Source organism: Gobio gobio (assembly GCF_949357685.1).
Source record: "Gobio gobio genome assembly, chromosome: 10".
Classification (NCBI taxonomy): Eukaryota; Metazoa; Chordata; class Actinopteri; order Cypriniformes; family Gobionidae; genus Gobio; species Gobio gobio.
Genome location: NC_137116.1, coordinates 4,825,175 through 4,844,346, shown reverse-complemented (window position 1 = coordinate 4,844,346; position 19,172 = coordinate 4,825,175). Strand labels below are relative to the sequence as shown.

The window sequence follows — 19,172 nt, the reverse complement described above, 5'->3', positions numbered from 1 at the left end:
GAAAAGGTGTAGACAAATAATTGCTGACAAAATACAATATTTTTAAAACGACATATTGAGCTAACATGGTATTTTTGCTGTAGTAGACCATTATTATTGTCATTTTAACTCTTTCCCCAACAGTTCATAAAACTGAACCCCTCAATATTGCAATAAATCAAGGTCTCTTAAACATCTACAAACTCTCAAGTCTCACAAAAAGGCCATAAGTAAACCAATATCCTTCAAAAAGGTCAAAATGTTAATGAAGTTGAAATAGTCAAAGCCTTCTTGCAGTGGATGTGCTGGTTTCAGCCTCATCACCGGCTGCAGTCATGTTCTCACCTCATAAATCAAACACTTGCGATTCATCAACTACCTGCTAATGCACTTGCATTCATGTAAAGTAGCCTTGTTGACATGTTTGGGTGAGAAAAGGCAAAACACACAAGATATAGTATTCAAGTCAAGTCACCTTTATTTATATAGCGCTTTTTACAATGCCGATTGTTTCAAAGCAGCTTCAAACAGGAAAATAATGCAACAGAATTTGATTCGGCTGTACAGCCTCTCTGGAGAAAACAGTGATGTCATATAGCTCATTTCAATTATCATATAGTGACAATGCGGGCAGATCAGTAATTTAGTTGAAAATTTATTTAAATATTTAGTTGAATATTTAGTACCTTCACATGCAGAAAAGGTTAGGTGCCATGCAAAATGTAATGTGTAACTGCATTACTCATCACAAATGTATTGAAGTAAAAAGTACATTTACTTGTTAAAAATGTAGTCAAGTAGAGAGTAAAAGTTGATAATATCTTTGATACTCAGTACAACTACAAAGTAGCCAAAAAGATACTTAAGTACAGTAACTAATTACATTTACTCAAATACTTTACACCACTGGTTCAGGTTATATTGTCAAATATGTTTGAGCTATTGGTTGTATTTAGGATTTAAAGGGTTACTTCTGCAATTAGCATTAAGCTTTGTATCAGTAGAAACCAAAAAGACACAACGGTCATCAGAATGATCTGGTCTTTATAGAACCTCCTGTAGCGGAGGCTTGTGCCCGAGTGCGCTGGACCTTGAGAGTCTCATCGGGTTTGTTATAATCTGTCCACTCTCGTACAGTTCTGGCGGGATTTTTTTAGCACGCAGCAACAAGTGAAAGAAGCTGGGCTGGATGGGTGCAGAAGTATTCAGAGCACATGTATACATGCGAGCGAACTCACCCACGCAAGAGAAACAGCCTCTCAACTCAGCTGCACTTTTTCAAGAGGCTGCGCTCAACACACGCTGCGGGATAATTGGGTTTCGCACACACACACGCGTTCGCACACGGTAACACGATCCAGCGCACATGGGCAAACAATAATTGTTTGTTCTTTTGGTTGCACACTTCTGGGTCATTATGCATGTGTATATTGACATGTGAAGGACTGTATGTGCACAAACAGATACAGACGGGTGCCTGGAAAACTTCAACATACATGTACAGCCCATCGCCCACACACACACACACACACACACTGAAGGACTTCAGCAGGGCCGTAGAGGATAGACGCACTGATAAAGTGTGTGTGCACAGTCACATTTACACACGTCATGTGTCATATATAGAAAGAAGGTCACATCCTAGCAAAGATCAGCACTTATGGGCCGCTTTCCCCTCCCTTCCGCTGTGCTGATTGGTGATTGCAACATGAATATCGCTCTTCCCCACCTCCACACCCTTGAAAATATCCTGGCCTCATACAATATATATGTATATGTATGTGCGCGTGTGTGTGTGTTGTTGTTATTCTAATGATACACATGCTTGAATAATTGGCAAGTCCTGGTTTTATTCATTGCTGCATTACCTGTGTGTGTGTGTATGTGTGTTCTGCTTTTAGGCCAGGGAAGAACTGAAGCCTGTCAGGGAAGACTTTGAAGGCAAGAACAAGCAGCTATTGGACGAGATGCCCAAGTTCTACAACAGCCGCATCGACTACTTTCAGCCCAGCTTTGAGGCTCTGATACGAGCTCAGGTGAGCGTCAACTGTTCCCAGCTCAGTCGCAAAGAAAGCTCAAACTAAAAAACATCAAATCAGTGATGTGGATCATATCATAGATTTTGTTTGTACATACTTTAATATTCCCAATGCTTAAAAATCCTTCCCCGGTCCTCCCAGATTCCATCCATCCATCCACTCTTCCCTTCACTCTTCCTTCCACACACCTCATTACCCTTCTAAAATGCAAGAATATATGGTCATTTTGATTTGGAAGACTTGCAGGCACAGTAGAAAGATCAACCAGGCAGCAAGGATTTAAAGTGTCATGAAACCCCCGTTTTAGCATGGTCGTTCACACATCAGAGTTGCAAAAAGTCTCTAGAAAGGGGCGCGTAAAGCTGTGGAAAAGTGGGAGTGTAGAGGAGAGACAACAACGAATAAAACACAGACCTGAAAAAAAACACTTATTATACAGACACATGAATATTAAAATATGACCACAGAGAGAGGGCACCTTGTTACATTATAAAAATGTAACCCTATATTAGGGCTGCACGATTTGGGGAAAATATCTAATTGCGATTATTCTGGTTAAAATTGCAATTGCGATTTAAAATGTGATTATTATTATTATTTATTTATTTATTTATTTATTTTTACAAATGAAAAGTGTGTATATAACATTTTGTTTATATATTCATATGGCTAATAATAATAGTTATGATTATTATTATTGCTAAATAAAAATAAGAAATATTACTATTACAATAACATTTTCATTATTACAATTTTAAAATGGCATTTAAGAATAAATATAACAGTATAATAATAATATTTATATTTTACAGAAAACTTATTTTACAAAATAAATTATGGTTTACCTGTTAGTATGCAGACACCCTATGACTAAAAATCATTAGAAAGGTCTAATCTTTAATGAATAAAAAATGTGATTAAAAAACAAAAAAATATATTTGTTAGTTGTTAATCTATTAAATACATTTAATTAGATTAAAATTAAAATAAAAAACTATTAGACTATTAAAAACTAACAAAAAAATATTAGTTATCAATCTAATAAATAAATAAATAAATAAAAGTTTAAAATACATAAATAAGCAATAATAATAATAATACATTGCTACATTGAGTAGAAAACAATATATAATAATGTAACTAAAACTAATTTTAGTTTTCTAATATTTTTTTGTGTATAAATTGAGTGTTTATAAAAGACAGATGCCTTATAAATTTTAGGATGGGGGTCCCTCACACAGGGATGATCATATATGGGGGTCCGTGGCATCTAAAAGATTGAAAACCCCTGCTCTAGAGTATATGAAATATGTCCATAACCAGTGTTGGGGGTAATGCATTACAAGTAACTTGAGTTATGTAATCAGATTACTTTTTTTTTGAAGTAACTAGTAAAGTAACGCATTACTTTTAAAACAAAATGTCTGTTACTTTTTCAAAAAATGAACGCATGTTACTTTTTCACATTTATTTGACTGACAGCTCTCCTTTCCTCATGTTGAGAAAAATCGAGAGTAAGTGCAGAGGCGTTGTGTGTGAACAGGTTATTGTAGTTCTAGACTAAATGTGAGCATTTACTAATCTCACAAAAAAGATTCAGTACTCCTCAAAATGAATAAAACCAGTCAAATGCAAAATCAGAATACTATGCAAACCTCCAATAATTTATTTGTTTAAATTAAACAAATATTTGTAAGCATTTAAAACTACCTTTATTGACCAATGTCTTGCTGCTAACCTTCGATGATTCAGGAGCCATGAGCAAAAATGAATAGATTTTTAGTTTTTATTGGTAAAACTTTTTTCTCCTGCGTCCTATTCTGCCATTATCCAGAATGGAAGCACAGCTGAAAGGTTTGTTTGAGCTGCGCCCTCTACTGTACATCTGTGAGTTTGCATTTTTACCTCAGCCTGAGGCTTATTATTTAAATTTTGGTATGAAGAGGTCTTTACATTTGCACAAAAATATAACACTTTTGTTATAAAAAACAAAACAAAAAACAAGCCCAGCCCAGGTGAGAAAAAGTAACGCAAAAGTAACGTAACACATTACTTTTCTTAAAAAGAGTTACTTTTTTAGGGAGGATCGCAATATTGTAATGCAGTAACGTAACTTTCCTTTCTTTTAAAAAAACTTGAAATGTGTTCGCTCCGGTCTGTATCTGATCTGTATGATCCACGTGGTGAGCGTTGTTTAACTCATCGCAGAGGTCCGTGCAGAAACCGCTTTCATGCGCACGTCGTGTGTTGTTTGAATTCTGCGCTATAATGCTAGCTCATGTGTAATATGATGCAGTGATTGGGTTAAAAGAGCTCATTTTCATGGCTGACGTAGAATCGTGCCCACAGACAGTCACTCACTCTGAAGGCACGCTTCTACCTCACATTCAGTGACGTTGCTTCGACTTTGCTTTTCAACCCGGAAGAATGAAATTGCTCAGAAAAATGCAAAAATAACCCATTTCCAATTACTGGTCAAATGTATGAGTGCTTTTAGTGATGTGCGGCCTGTACAGATGTGTTCACATCTCAGAAAAATTGTTTTAGGGATTCATGAACCTTTAAAAGGATCACATAAAACTAAGTTATTATGTATTTTACCATTATAATTGGACTTAAAATTGAAAGTTAACATGCTACAAAAGCAGGTCAACAGATAATTGGTTAAATAATGCAGGCAGTGTAAGTGTGATAGTAGAAGATCAAGACTGAAGTAGGAGGAATAACAATGAGGGAATGAAATGAAAGTCTCACTGATTATGTGACAATAAATGAGTGATAGAAGGACCTGTGCAAATGTTGTATTTTGGGACAAAAATATACATTTTTACATACATATGCATTGTATGTATGTATGCATATGTAATATGTATGCTCTTGACTGGAATTATATAGTTAAGGCTAGTAAGTGTTCTTAATTCACCTGCCATTGAGCGAAACAAAGTTGGTATTAAACTTTAAAATAAGACCCCTTGTCATGCTAAGGCTATTTTTTATAGCTGTCCTTTTCTATATCCTAAATGCACACAATTACATATTTTGATACCTTTGTCTGACAGAACTAAAAGTCTGGACCTGGGGTTAAACCAAATTTATACATAAAAGACATGAATAGTAGCAAAGTAATGGTAAAAAGTTTTATGATATTCATTTAATAAAAGGTTAAATAAAAAAACTGTTGCCATTAATAAAAATAAAATCTAAATCAATAAAAATCAAGTTTAAGAAACACCCTCTCACATGCACAGAAACACTCAGTAGTAAATTTAAAGCTGACGCTCCCTCCACCCAGATCTAATGTGATTAACCCTAACACACACACACACACACACACACAAAAACACTCCTTTATGCTGCACTGACACACTCTCTCACTCTACACACTTCCACTCACTCTAATGTGATTAACCCCCACAATCCTGCCTCCTTATGTCCACAGCTCAGACTGCGTGTGTTATTTTAAGGAAAGTGTGTAAGAGAGCTAGACACTAGAATCTAATGAATGTAGTAAAAGAGGTGAAGCCAAGTCAAACACATGCACAGTCGTGTCTTCAGGATGTGCGCACTCATCCCGTCTCTGAAAATCTTCATATCATTCCTAATTTATGTTATTTTGTGTGCTTCTGTTAAGACCATGCAGTCATTGTCAGTGTGTTTTGTTTTGTCGTTTCATTATGTTTAGCAGTCCCTCTGTTGCTGACATAGCGGATAATAAATAATAAATGCATTAACTTTTAACTTTAAAGTGTTTAGTTACTAAAGATAAGGTTATTTTTTTCCAGTCGTACAGTCATATTTATTAAATCATACTCGCATAATAATAAATGGTGCAATGACATTCAGACAAATGTCCAACTGCTTTTTGGGGCATCTGTGTGTGTATTAGAGGAGATAAATACAACCTAGTCTACTGTAGCATCACATATGATATCAGTACACATGGACTTAAACTTTCATATAGTAGTATTAAGAAACACAATCGATAGGAAAGTTTTAAGGATCATCTGCGCTGTCATCTGCCTGCTGAGTATCCTCCAAGTATGGTGGATATAACCTGTTTTACGCAGTGTTTTACAACACTGACTTAACTGTGACCTGGTGTTAAAGCTGAATAGTCCAAGCAGGCCTTTTCTTGGTGGGTTAATCACATATTTAAAAGCCATAATCTTCACGGCTCAGGGCAGAGCGGGCAGTCGAGATCTGTCAGGACCTGATCCGGTGCCCTATGATCCCCAAAAATGCCATCTTGATAGTCTTGAGAAACAGCCTCTCCTAGCTGTCTACTTCAACATGCACTATTTAGGTCTGCTGTATCAAACAGATGCATTTCAAAGTAACATTTTCATCAAAATTATGCCCTTTCTCAGTGCTGTAATAAGAAAAACACTTTTTTTATGATTTAAAGGGTTAGTTCACCCAAAAATGAAAATTATCCCATTATTTACTCACCCTCAAGCCATCCTAGGTGTATATGTCTTCACAGTCAGAGTTATATAAAAAAAATATCCTGGCTCTTCCAAGCTTTATAATAAGAGTGAATGGTAAAAAAAAAAATTGAAGCCCAAAAAAGTGCATCCATCTATCATAAAAGTAATCCATATGACACCCATGGGTTTAATAAAGACCCTCTGAAGTGAAGCCATCCATATTTATAACTTCATAAACTATAATCACTGGCTTCCGGTAACAGCCGCACGCGAGTCTAGTTCCGGTGGAAGAGTGACCTCTGACCCGACGCATGACGTATTGATGAATCCGGTCATCAATTATAAGTCTAAAATGAGAATTATTTTAAAGGGTAACTAAACCCTAAAACAATTTTTTTTAGTTAATGATCTGCAAGGGTGGGGCTTTATTAGTGCTGTTCATTGATTCGAGTAAATGTTTTGACATTTGGGTATAAAGTGTTTTAATTCTACAATATATGGTGCAAAAACGTCTGAGTGCTGCCCTCTTAAGGTTGAACAGTGGCTACTGCAGCTGAATTTTCCTGTTGGACGTTGTTGGTCATCGTAACGTATGTTGGTTCTTCTAACGGCTCACTACCACGCCTCTGGCACAAGCTCACCATGCCCTTCACATAGGCTCAGCCCCTGGTATAAAAACCTCGGGCCCTGTGTCTACAGACAATTCACCTTCCTCCACTTCAGGTGAAGGTGGGGGAGAAAAGTCCTCTACTTCAAAAGACCACTCTGTTGCAAAGCTACTGGCGTCACTCCAGTCATTCTCCATCTTGGCGAGTCTAACAGCTATCAACCAATCCGTCACAGCCCTGCCCTCAGTTTGTCCCCTCTGTCTCCGCTGGGCTCTGCCCACTTTTCCAGCATTGTTCAAATATTGCAAGTGGGTGGAGTTAGGCTCTGACCTGGGGTTGAGTTACCCCTTAAAGCAGGGGTGTCCAATCCTGCTCCTAGAGGGCCACTGTCCTGCAGAGTTTAGCTCCAACCCCAATTAAACACACCTGAGCTAAACTCTGCAGGACAGTGGCCCTCCAGGACCGACTTTGGACACCCCTGCCTTAAAGAGAAATGTGGGAGGAGCTTGAGTTTGTTGCCCTGCCCTATTTGTTTGAACCGCGAGGGGCGTTCACCTGAGCTAACACTATAAACAGTAATCACTAGCTTCCGGTAACATCCATAAAATTATAATTATGGATATTTTTCTTACAAAAACACATCGCTTGATAAAGCCTTTATTAAAGGATTAGTTCACCCCAAAATGAACATTTCCTGATATTTTACTCACCCCCATCTCATCCAAGATGTTCATGTCTTTCTTTCTTCAGCCGAAAAGAAATTACGTTTTCGGAAGAAAACATTACAGGATTTTTCAGCGTGATCCCAGATGAGGAATACGGTCTTATCTAGCGAAACGATCGGTCATTTTCAAAAAAATATATAAATTAATATACTTTTTAACCTAAATTGCTCATCTTGCGCAGCTCTGCGAGGTGCTAAGGATGACGTAATAACGTAGGAAAGGTCACGCCAGACGTAGGCAGAAGTACCCCCCCCCCCCCCCCCCCCGTGTTTACAAAGCGCTCGTGCGAGGACTAATACAAACGTCCTTTACCAAAAGCACTAAATTTTCAACTTCAAAATCGTCCGATATCATTGTTTTACTTTTTTTTTTTTGCTAAAGGCCGTTTGTATCAGTCTTCACACGAGCGCTTTGTAAACATGGGGGCGGTACTTCTGCCTACGTCTGGCGTGACCTTTCCTACGTGATTACGTCATTCTTAGCACCTCGCAGAGCTGCGCAAAATGAGCAATTTAGGTTAAAAAGTACATCAATTTATATATTTTTTTGAAAATGACCCATTGTTTCGCTAAATAAGACCCTATTCCTCTTCTGGGATCTCGCAGAGCCTCTGAAGCCCATCGAAGCGCTTTGAAACTGCATTGATTTGGACCTTCAGCATTTTGGTTGCCATTGAAAAGCATTATATGATGAAAAATCCTGGAATGTTTTTCTTCCGAAAACGTAATTTCTTTTCGGCTGAAGAAAGAAAGACATGAACATCTTGGATGAGATGGGGGTGAGTAAAATATCAGGAAATTTTCATTTTGGGGTGAACTTTTTTTCACTTTTTTTACTATAATTAAAACTATTTTTGTTGCTATATTATACATTTTATTTCACATTTGTAAAATGTTCTTGACTGGTTTTGTGAGATTTACCCACATAGTGTTGTTACTCTCTAGAAAGTGTAAATTAAGTGTTGGCTCAAACTTTTCTTTGCTCGTTTTGGTTTATACATTTCCTTAATTTAGGAGATGATTATTAATGTGTGTGAATCTGTCAAGTGTTAAGATGTCTGATTGTGTGTTATCTGATTAGCCTGAGTTGGATTAACCAAACAGGAAACAGCCCTCATGATGATGACACATTGATCTATGCTGCTTATGTGGGGCATTCATTTTTAAATAAGTTCTGTCCTTATGATAATGATCTCACCTTTCGTCAGTTCTAAAAAAGTCATTTATTTTTACGATGATGACCGGCTCACTGTACATTATCACTTGAGAGCATTGTATTGACCAATCAGCATCCAGAACTGGAACTGTTCATTTGATAACTGGGTTTACATGTTTATGACTAGTCATCTATAAGCTGGTCTACTAGTAAAGAACAATTGCATTCAGCTTGTAAATGTCATGGATGGAACACTATCAGACTTTCTTTAGCTAAAACCATTCCGATCTTTATGGAGACCGCAGTCTTTTGTGATTGTTTTTGTGTAGCCACACTTTGTGGTGTTACGCTTTTGTCATTTGCTCTATTGAAAACCAGACGTGGGAGCTCTGGAAAAAATAGATGTTATAAATAAATGAACACATGAATGTAATAAGCTGATCTTAGATCAGGCCTGAAATGCAGTCTTTCCCTGAGCTTTTTGCTAACAGATGGGCAGCAGAGAGGCCTAACAGACGACCAAGTCTCATTCATCAAGTGCTTTCTGTAACCCAGAGTGCCGTACCTCCAACACCCACATACTCCAAGACACAGTCACCAACAGCAGCTCTCTGTGCCGAGGGAGAGGAGGGTGTCTCTGTCAGACAGAGGGTGTGGGTGGGCACCTGTGACCGCAGGCTGTACTATCAGAGGAGACGCTACTTCCCTCCGTATCTGATGGACTTCAGATTAGACAGTGTATGTTTGTGTTTCCAGGAGTTCTGGAGTGGACACAGTTTGACTCACCAAACATTCAGTCATGCTGAGAGTCCCTCATCCTGCTGAGTCATTCACACACACACACACACACACACACGGCCTTATATCAGGAGAAGAGGACTAATAGAAATTTGGCCTAAAGAGAGATACATGCATGCACACGTACATCCTGGATGGCCACGGAATGAGCCAAATTTACACACACTTGCAAGTTTTCAAAAAGCCACTGCATTCTTTGGACCCTATTTTAACGTTCTGAGAGCATGGTCTGAAGCGCACGCCGCAGGTGCTCTTAGGACGTGTCCGAATCCACTTTTGCTAGTTTAACGACGGGAAAAACAGTTGGTGTGCCAGACACATGGTCCAAAGGGTTGTGCCTAGTCTCTTATAGTGTTGTAGTACTCAAGAACGTTCTTGGTCTCCATTTTTGGTGTCTCGGTCTTGACTGCATTTCTCCTCGGTCTTTGTCCTGGTCTCAGACTCTGGATTTTATCTCAAGTGTCAAGACCACAACTGCAAGGATATCACTAAATTGCCAGCACATGTCTGATTTAACATTAATGTGATTCGATTTAAAACTTTCAGCTTAAAATGCGATCAATAACTTCTTTGTAATGCGATTTCTTGTGTTACTGTGCTGCCAGGTTCAGAATCAATGCAGCATTGTCTCAAAAATGCCCAAAATGAATATAAATGCCCACAAATTTCTGAGATTTAGTTTTTTTTATATATATAACATAGAATATAATTAAGCAATATCGCAAGAGAGCTGTTTTCATGAATATAAGTGCAAATGATATTGATTTATATATTCTATACATGTTCTATAACCGAGAAGTTAATATTAAATGACATTTTAAACTGCGTCTTTGCTAATTCGGCAACGTTTCATTATTAAATGAATCAGCTGCTTTGAACAAATCGGTTGAATAAATGATTCTGTGACTGTTCAATCATGTGAATGTTTTAATGTTAAATGAATCTGAACATTATTTATGCTGGTGTAATTGTACCGATTCAATGCAACTTCTGTGCCATGAATTTTATTGTTAGTGATTTGATTGGTAACAGCGCTATAGTGTCTTACTATTCTAATTGTATTAATTCATTAAATATAAGACATTCCTCAGAAAGTAGATATGGATCTTTTAGATGGATTTAAGGAGTGCTGGTCTGGTCTTGGTCTTCTCTTTGTCTCAACCCCACAAAGTCTTGATCTCCGCACACGCTGGTCTTGGTCTCGACTTGGTCTTGGTTTAGGTGGTCTTGACTACTATTCTCTTAATGAGTCATGGGTGTGTTTTGGGCGAAACGTACAATAAACCAATCAGAGTCTCATCTCCCATTCCCTTTAAAAGCCAGTTGTGTTCGCACCATGGTGGATTCGCTATTTACATGGAGGAACGTGCGAGCGGAAAGACTGACCACTTCTCCAGAGAGAGGAATTCTTTTATTTTCATATTTAAAAATGTTTGTGTGCTGCTGCGTGTGTAATAAGCAGAGTGAATGCATGTTGTGCACCCGACTATAGGCGCACATTACTGACGTGCCCTTTAAATAACACAAAAAATACTGCACTATTGACTTTAGACCAGGCTTTTTGTTAGTCAGTGGCGCAGTCGTTTTTTTAGTTGCCTCAAAATAGCACCAACAATGCACCTGAACACAACTCGTTTTAAAACCAGCACGCCCATGGGCGAACAGATAGGCGAGAGTCCATTTGCTATTTTAAGACCGTGGAGCTGGACGTGAAAATGATAACCGCGTCGGGCTGAAACTAGCAAAAAACACTTGCATCGCGCCTGGCGTCCCATTGCGCCGGGTGTATGATAGGGCCCGGGAGGCTTGACCTCCTGTACAAGTGGGAACTCTTCAGACGCAGGAAAAATATATTCACAAATCTCATCTTGCCCACCTCTTTAACAGTACATATACAAAAGCAACAGTACAAAACCTTGCTCCACATGAAGATGTACTGAAAGCGAATGACGCGGAGCATCACATTGTCACCTGATTGGGCGTGTGCATAAGTTCTGGGATAGCCATCCCTGCTCCTGCAGAGTTTAGCTCCAAACACACCTGAACCGGCTAATCAAGGTATTCAGGAATACTTATACATTTTTTTACAGGTAAATGTGTTGGAGCAGAGTAGGGACTGGTACGCTCCAGGAGCACGGTTGGAGAGCTAGACAGAGTGCGCAGGAATGAAAGAAAATGCAAGGATCTCAAGAAAGCATTTAAATGTTGCACTTGACATGCCATCCTTAGAATATAATGCATGTGACGAGATGCTAAAGAGCTTGAGACCCAATCCAGTGGCCAAAGATGGCCGGATTTATGCTTTAATAGAATGATAACTATCCAACAGCTAAAGCATATGATATCAGATGTGATATTTGTGAGCTGTAATTGCTGTGATACTAACACTAACTGCAACTTTACAGAGGGGTAGAGTAAGACAGCAAGAAGGTCCCAGGTTCAAGTCTTGACTGAGTCTTAGTTGAGTCCCAGTAACCCATAGAATCCAAAGACTTGCAGGTGAATTGTAGACACTCAAGAGTGTGTGTGTGTGTGTGTGTGTGTGTGTGTGTGTGTGTGTGTGTGTGTGTGTGTGTGTGTGTGTGTGTCTGGGTTTGTTAAGGCCTGACTGTACTTCCTTTTCCGTTATCCGCTCCATCTAGCACACAATTGAGCTCTTCAGAGTATACTCTATTTACCCTGAGTGCAGAATGTGTGCATCTGGCACATGTGCGCTACCTAGTGGATCTTTTGGCTTTTGGCAATGGACTGGCCATCTATCCAAGGGTTTATTTGTCAGGCCGTGGCCTAAGATGCAGGTATAGGCTTGCATCCCTCAAAACCTTACATAGGACAAGCAATGTGGAGATTGGATGGATGTTCCGGATTTCGATTCCAAAGCAGATTTCCTTCTCATTTTATTGTCGCTCAATACTGTAGGTAGCCTCGAGCTGATTGGTCCATAGTTAGTGAGTATTCTGAGATGACGTGATGCTTAATGTTTAGACGGACATCGGTGGCTTTACTGTGTGTGTGTAGGTTTAATTAGTTAATAAGACGTGTGTTTAGAATATATTAATCTGTGTGTGACAGAAGTATAAATACTAATCCCCTTTGAAGCTTGGTCTGGTCAAGAATCACCCGCTTAAACAGGAAGGGCCCGTCTGGATGATATGTTCAACGACCAACCATAATTTTTATGTGATTTTTTTAAAAGGGCGGTAAATCTAAAATCGACGAAACCACAATAATAGATTGGTGTGGTGTCTTGTTCAAATCATGGCACAGCTGTCTCCACAAATAGTGAAACATACAGCAGCAAAGGGATGATTGGAAATGTGTGTTGACTTTGCGGTCAGAATATCCTTCCATCTGCAAGTAATAAGTTCTGATTGTTTAATGAATATATATATCTGAATCAAAGCAGGATTCGGCAGTTATTGAGGATGTCATGTTTTCTTGCTACTAACTGCGGAATCTTTCGAAGGCGCAAACTAAACTTAGTTCACGAACTGGCCCCCGCGCCTCGACTCCCAAAAGCTGCGTACAGCAACCAATCAGATTGGAGCTTGTCGTTTTGGGAAAGCTCTATTGGTTGCAACATGTATCTTACGGCTCATGACCGGTCTGTGGGTGTGCTGTCTGAAGCCGAGACATAAATACGGTGCCGTACCTGCGTTTTAGCTTGTGTGTGGCGGCATCATTCATTGGCCGTTTTGATTGATCTCTGACAGGTCCAAGGCGGATTTTCCTCTGAACTAGTTTCCCTTCCAGCCCCACGTGCCGCACGGCAAACAGATCCCCTCTCCGCTCTTCATGTGGTGAGACCACCATAAACAGGACAGACCAGTATCCGCTTCCATTCAGCGCTGGGCAGGAACTGGCCTGTCATAGATCACAGAGCGCCACTGACGGCCAGCGCGGAGTCTTTGATTAGAGTCTGAAGTCATTTCGAGCAATCCCAGAGGCAGTTTACACAATCTATTCAAAAGAGATGTGCTTCATCACAGTGTTTGGTGCCGCATTTATACATCTGCCCTACAAAAAGCCCTAAAAAGTGTCTTTGCAATCCGTGGGTGTCTGAACTCGATGGCTCCTGTGTGAACAGTGGAGTTGGGTTACATTCATCAATCGAAATTCTGCTGCATATCACTAGCTAACAAGACCGTTTCCCGCTTTTATGGCCTCTGCTTTTTACTGACATTTATAGTGGTATTGCTGGATGAGGTATCGCTATTGTTGTTGCTCGTATTTAATTTGAACAAACCCAAATTAAGGGATAGTTATCCCCGAATAAAATCATTCAAAATGTTCTACTTTTTGCAATTTGTACAGAAAAAGGAATGACAAAACAATGAAAGTCAATGAGGTCCAATGTTATGCTGTTTTGGACCCCATTGACTTTTATTGTATGGAAAAAAAGTTTTCAATTTTCCAAAAAAAAGATTTTGTGTTCTTCAGAAGCAAGTCATTCAGGTTTGGACTGACACGGGTGGGTGAATAAATGATGACAGGAATGTTTCCTTGTTGTTTTTCGCGTGAACTGTCCCTTTAACAGCAAGTATACATTAGGTGGGCCAGTAAGAAACCACCTAGCAACCGTTCGGAACACCCTGGCAACCACACGTCTGTAGATCACATACTGTAGCAACACCCTAGCGTCACGGTGGCGAGTTTTGCGCTCGTATTGTCTTCTCTCTGGGTTTTAAGGCTACTGTGGATCTGTTTTTTTAAACGCAGCTTGAAGAAATGTGCTGTGTGTAGGTTTGAGAGCCGAGCAGCTGTATTTCCCAGCGCTTTCAATGGCGGCCCACTCCTCCTGGAGTCTTGTAATGTGATTAAAGGCTATTAATCATCAAAGCGTCTCTCGCGGGACCCCTGACTCACGGGCCGGGGGAAGAGCAGGGGCGGGACGTGTCAAGAAAGCTTTCAGCCGACACTCGCTCGCTCACACACCGATCGCAGAAGATCAGGGTCACCTGCTACCCACAGACCCGTGAGCATTATCTCTGGATGATTTTTGCCTTTCTTGTATGAGCGGGAGTGAAGAATATCCCTCTGAAATAGCCATGTTCTTTATTTAGACGAGTGCTTTCAATTTCCTTGAAATAGCCTCAGATATGCAGTGACTTTGTATTTTAGTTGTGTCCCGTTAGAATGAGCACATTTACAGCATCGCAACAATTGGAAACTCGGGTTTTGAGTCTGACTTTCCCACTCAAAGGGTGTGTCAATCCTAAGGGGCGTGGCTTTGACTTTTAGGGGCGTGTCCATCATTAATCTAGGTGTATTGACCGCACGTTTTGTGTACTGTTGTTGAAGAATAGTGACAAAGATTGCCCCGAAAATGCTATTAAATTGGCTAATGTTTTGAGATGACGGGCTTGTAAGACAAAAGTACGTTTCCCATCATTCCCCGTGACTGCATGAGAATAATAAAATACATAAAAATGACCAATTAAAAGGCTTGTGCACACTATTAATTATATATAGTAGCTTTATGTTGTGGCATAAAGTGAAAAGGAAACAGGAAGATGTTCATCGAGTCTCGCTTTGATTCGCTACCGTTCGTTATTGTGATTTCTGAACACTTGGAAATAAACAAAGCAAACGTAAAAATTTTTTAATCTCTCCTTCTCTCTGTTTTCTCTCAGGTGGTGTATTTTACGGAGATGCACAAGATCTTCACTGAACTGACGGATCAAATTGACCAGGGCGGTTTGACCGATGAACAGAGGAAGCAAGAGAACGAGGCCAAACTGAACGAGTTGCGCGCGCTGTCCATCGTGGCCGACGACTGAGGCAGAAAACACCCGATGATGCGCGTCAACATTTATTTATTTCTTTTTCTGTTTGTTACTTTTATTGATCATGTAGAAGTCTTATTTTGAATATCTCTGTTGACAGATGAAGCAGTCAGGAAACACTAATGAAACCGTAAAACTTTTAACAGGAATGTGTTCAGATTCTCATAAAGTTTCGATTTGTGGCTGGAATATATTACCTGGGCTTTTTTTTCCCAGTTAATGTCACTTTTTATTAATCAAACCTCCTAAATGTTCTGTTTTTTTGTTTTGTCAGTTAATGTTTGCCTTTACAGTCACTACAACTGACCAACGATTGATCTTTTGAAGTTCTAACAGATCATTTGCATGTAAATCTTAGTTCTCCCAGCCACCAGAGGCCAAACTAATATTTCACTTCTAAGCTAAGCTTGGTTTTCTATACGAGTTCACACACTACTTATGATGTATTTTCTGCTCTTCTTTACAAAATAGTGCAACACTGGAATCGTGCAGAGAATCAACATTTATATTAAACTGTTGATGGTTATCTTGGAAAAATGTTACAGTGAAATTGTCAGTTAGCAGAAATCATGTTCGAGCTTTTCTCATGCATTTAAATGATACTCTGTCTCCCTCTACTGACACATCTGAAGCAATTTCTTTTTCTTTTGTTTGTAACTGACCTGTGTTTGTGCTCACTGTATTTGGTAACGAAGGAAAGACCGTTTTTTAAAGCTATTTTTGTTATATTTACCAATAGTCTTACAGCCATAATACACAATGCACTGTTTGGAAAAGTTGCCAATAGTTTCAGGGCCAATTATTTAATCCACACATTTACTGACAATCAATATATAATGAAGTATTTTTTAAAAAATGTAAGCGCTTTGATTATATAAATAAAATATTTTTTGTTCAGCTTGATATCAATATTTGGATATTGAAAATGATATACAGATAATTGGATTATTAAATGTGCCTTCACAGAGGTGATGTCGTTCACCGTGGTCATGGGTTTGAATCCCAGGGTTAAAATGTAAACCCCGAGTTCAGGTTCACATCTGAAGTCATTTTTGATAAAACCTCTAACGAATCAATAAAAACTTTCAGCATGTTTTTACATTCCTGCTTTGCTTTTAAAAGACATAAAACATTTTCTCTATAACTCTGGACCATAGCCTTATATTTTCAAAAATGTGTGTTTGTCATTTTATTTCTCAAATTGAAGTGTTCTTTAAATGTGTTTGCTGTTGTGTTTAGTTGTCATACATCCTTACAGTAAACTGGTTTTGGACGTCCACTGTTTGTCTGACGTGTTTATATATAAATATATAGCTTTACCAGGTCAAGATGGAGCTTTGAGAGCAACTGATGCTTCAAAAAGTTCATAAAGTGATCGTAAAACTATTAATATGAATTTAGCGGTTTAAATCCAAATTTTCTGAAGAGACTCGATCGCTTCATATGATGAACAGATTTTATTTAGGCTTTTATTCCAAATAAACATTCATCAACGCACACATCAGTTGTGATAAACGGAAGATCAAGCATGAGAACCAATGAGGTTCATTCTCTTGTTACGCAGCACGTTTGCGCTTCAGCAAGAACCAATGAGGTTCATTCTCTTGTTACGCAGCACGTTTGCGCTTCAGCAAGAACCAATGAGGTTCATTCTCTTGTTACGCAGCACGTTTGCGCTTCAGCAAGAACCAATGAGGTTCATTCTCTTGTTACGCAGCACGTTTGCGCTTCAGCAAGAACCAATGAGGTTCATTCTCTTGTTACGCAGCACGTTTGCGCTTCAGCAAGAACCAATGAGGTTCATTCTCTTGTTACGCAGCACGTTTGCGCTTCAGCAAGAACCAATGAGGTTCATTCTCTTGTTATGCAGCACGTTTGCGCTTCAGCAAGAACCAATGAGGTTCATTCTCTTGTTACGCAGCACGTTTGCGCTTCAGCAAGAACCAATGAGGTTCATTCTCTTGTTACGCAGCATGTTTGAGCTTCTGTTTATGTTCGCTGATCGATGTTTATATGTGAATAAAAGCCTAAATTAAATATGTTCATCATATAAAGCGATCAAGTCTTTTCTGAAATTTTGGACTAAACCACTCATGAACTTTTTGAAGTGTCAGAGTGGTAGTTGCGTAGCTGTCAATGGAGGAACAGAAAGCTGAAACTGTGATCTACTAGGAATTGAACCAGGACATGTTTTGTAAGCAGCAGATCAACATCCTAATGCCTTTCATCAAAGTACTTGAGTGACATCCATATGAACCAATCAGAACTGGGGTCAGGGGTTCAAATACCATTCTCAATGAATCAGCTTAGATTTTATAGATAGTGTCAGTGAGAGCTGTGATTGTTATTCCACATGAATTTATAAGAAAATTGTAATAATGCATCGTCTTTATTCCGTCATTAAAAGAAATTAAAATACAGTACATCTCTAGCAGCTGCAATTAGTCAAACATTTACAGTTGAAAATACTCATTTACAGACTGTTGAACATACAGATTCATCTATCAACACACAAAAATGAAACGAAGCATCAAAATTCATACAGATTGTTCTTTAGAGGTGCTCGTAATTACAAAACGGTAAAATATCTATGAAACTGACTGAAAAGCTAATGCATCCCAACGTTCCTGATCTATGGAGAGTGTCTGTCTCAGTTCACGAGCTGTCTAAAACGACCTAAAACACAATCTAGATCACTAAATGAGAAACAAAAGATGTCTTCAAGACGATTTATCATAAATTATTGCGAACCGTTTCCTGTCAGTAGCATCACCCTTATTTAGCAAGTCTTGTTAAGTTAGTTGAAATGTTTTAGAGAAAATCGCTTGATAAATGTGATGTTGAGAGTCTGTGCTGGACTGTGTTAGCATGTGAGGTCTATACGGATGATTTACTGTACATCTGTGCGATCTGCTCACTGAAAAGTCGCCGTAGATCCACACGCTTGCTCTTCAGGGTCGGCGTGAGGAGGCCGTTAGACACGCTAAACATCTCGGGGTGCAAATACAAGTCCTTCACCTGAGAAAGAGAGAGAGGGAAAACAGCTGAAACAGAATCTCTGCTCTGATATACATGAGAGTAGACATTCATGAACAGCTGTGTACAAAAAGCTGGAGTGTTTCATTGATTTCGCTAATAAAACGGCGGTTCTCAAACCTTCAAGACTTCAAGGCCCCCAACTGTCCACAACAATATTCAAAAGCCCCTAAGACTTTTCCTTAATAGTCGTTTTAATCCGTATTCAGTTTAATTACTGTTCGCTATAAAATATCTCACTGTCACTTGGTGAAGCTGTCAGCAATCAAAATATTGATTTTGAAGATGTTGAAAACAATTAGTTGTGAGAATATGGTTGAAATGGCAAATATGATGCTGAATGTACTGGAAAATGAGCTCTGACAAGGACAGCGATGATGGTAAAAAAAAAAAAAAAAAAAAAACATCTGCTCAAAATCGAACTCTTCCAAGTTCCAAAAGGTAACTTTTCCAGGTCTAGAAGTCACACTTTCAAAATGAGGCTACTTCATATATCCAGGTTTATTTAAAGGAAAAGTTGTTGAGGGGAGAATAAAATGAAGAAATATATAGATTCTTAGTTATTTTAGCTCATTTTAAATCATTCTTGAAGTCCTCTTGAAAGTTTGCATAAGAACTA

The 19,172-nt window shown here is 38.9% G+C and overlaps 2 protein-coding genes across 3 annotated transcripts in view; one reads left to right on the top strand and one right to left on the bottom strand.

The window, feature by feature from the left end:
- The window catches only part of bin3 (bridging integrator 3), an 82,368-nt gene extending 65,954 nt beyond the window's left edge, over nt 1–16,414 (top strand). Inside the window, exons 8-9 of the mRNA XM_079827406.1 lie at nt 1,881–2,015; nt 15,365–16,414. Coding sequence (XP_079683532.1) covers nt 1,881–2,015; nt 15,365–15,511 — 282 coding nt within the window. The 3' untranslated portion in view covers nt 15,512–16,414. The remainder of the gene's footprint in view (nt 1–1,880; nt 2,016–15,364) is intronic.
- Nucleotides 16,415–17,856: 1,442 nt separating this feature from the next.
- The window catches only part of acsl2 (acyl-CoA synthetase long chain family member 2), a 66,441-nt gene continuing 65,125 nt past the window's right edge, over nt 17,857–19,172 (bottom strand). Inside the window, exon 21 of one of the 2 annotated variants that reach the window (XM_079827746.1) lies at nt 17,857–18,535. In XM_079827746.1, the coding sequence (XP_079683872.1) occupies nt 18,395–18,535 (141 nt within the window). In that variant the 3' untranslated portion in view covers nt 17,857–18,394. The remainder of the gene's footprint in view (nt 18,536–19,172) is intronic. The other variant, XM_079827747.1, reaches the window with a different exon arrangement.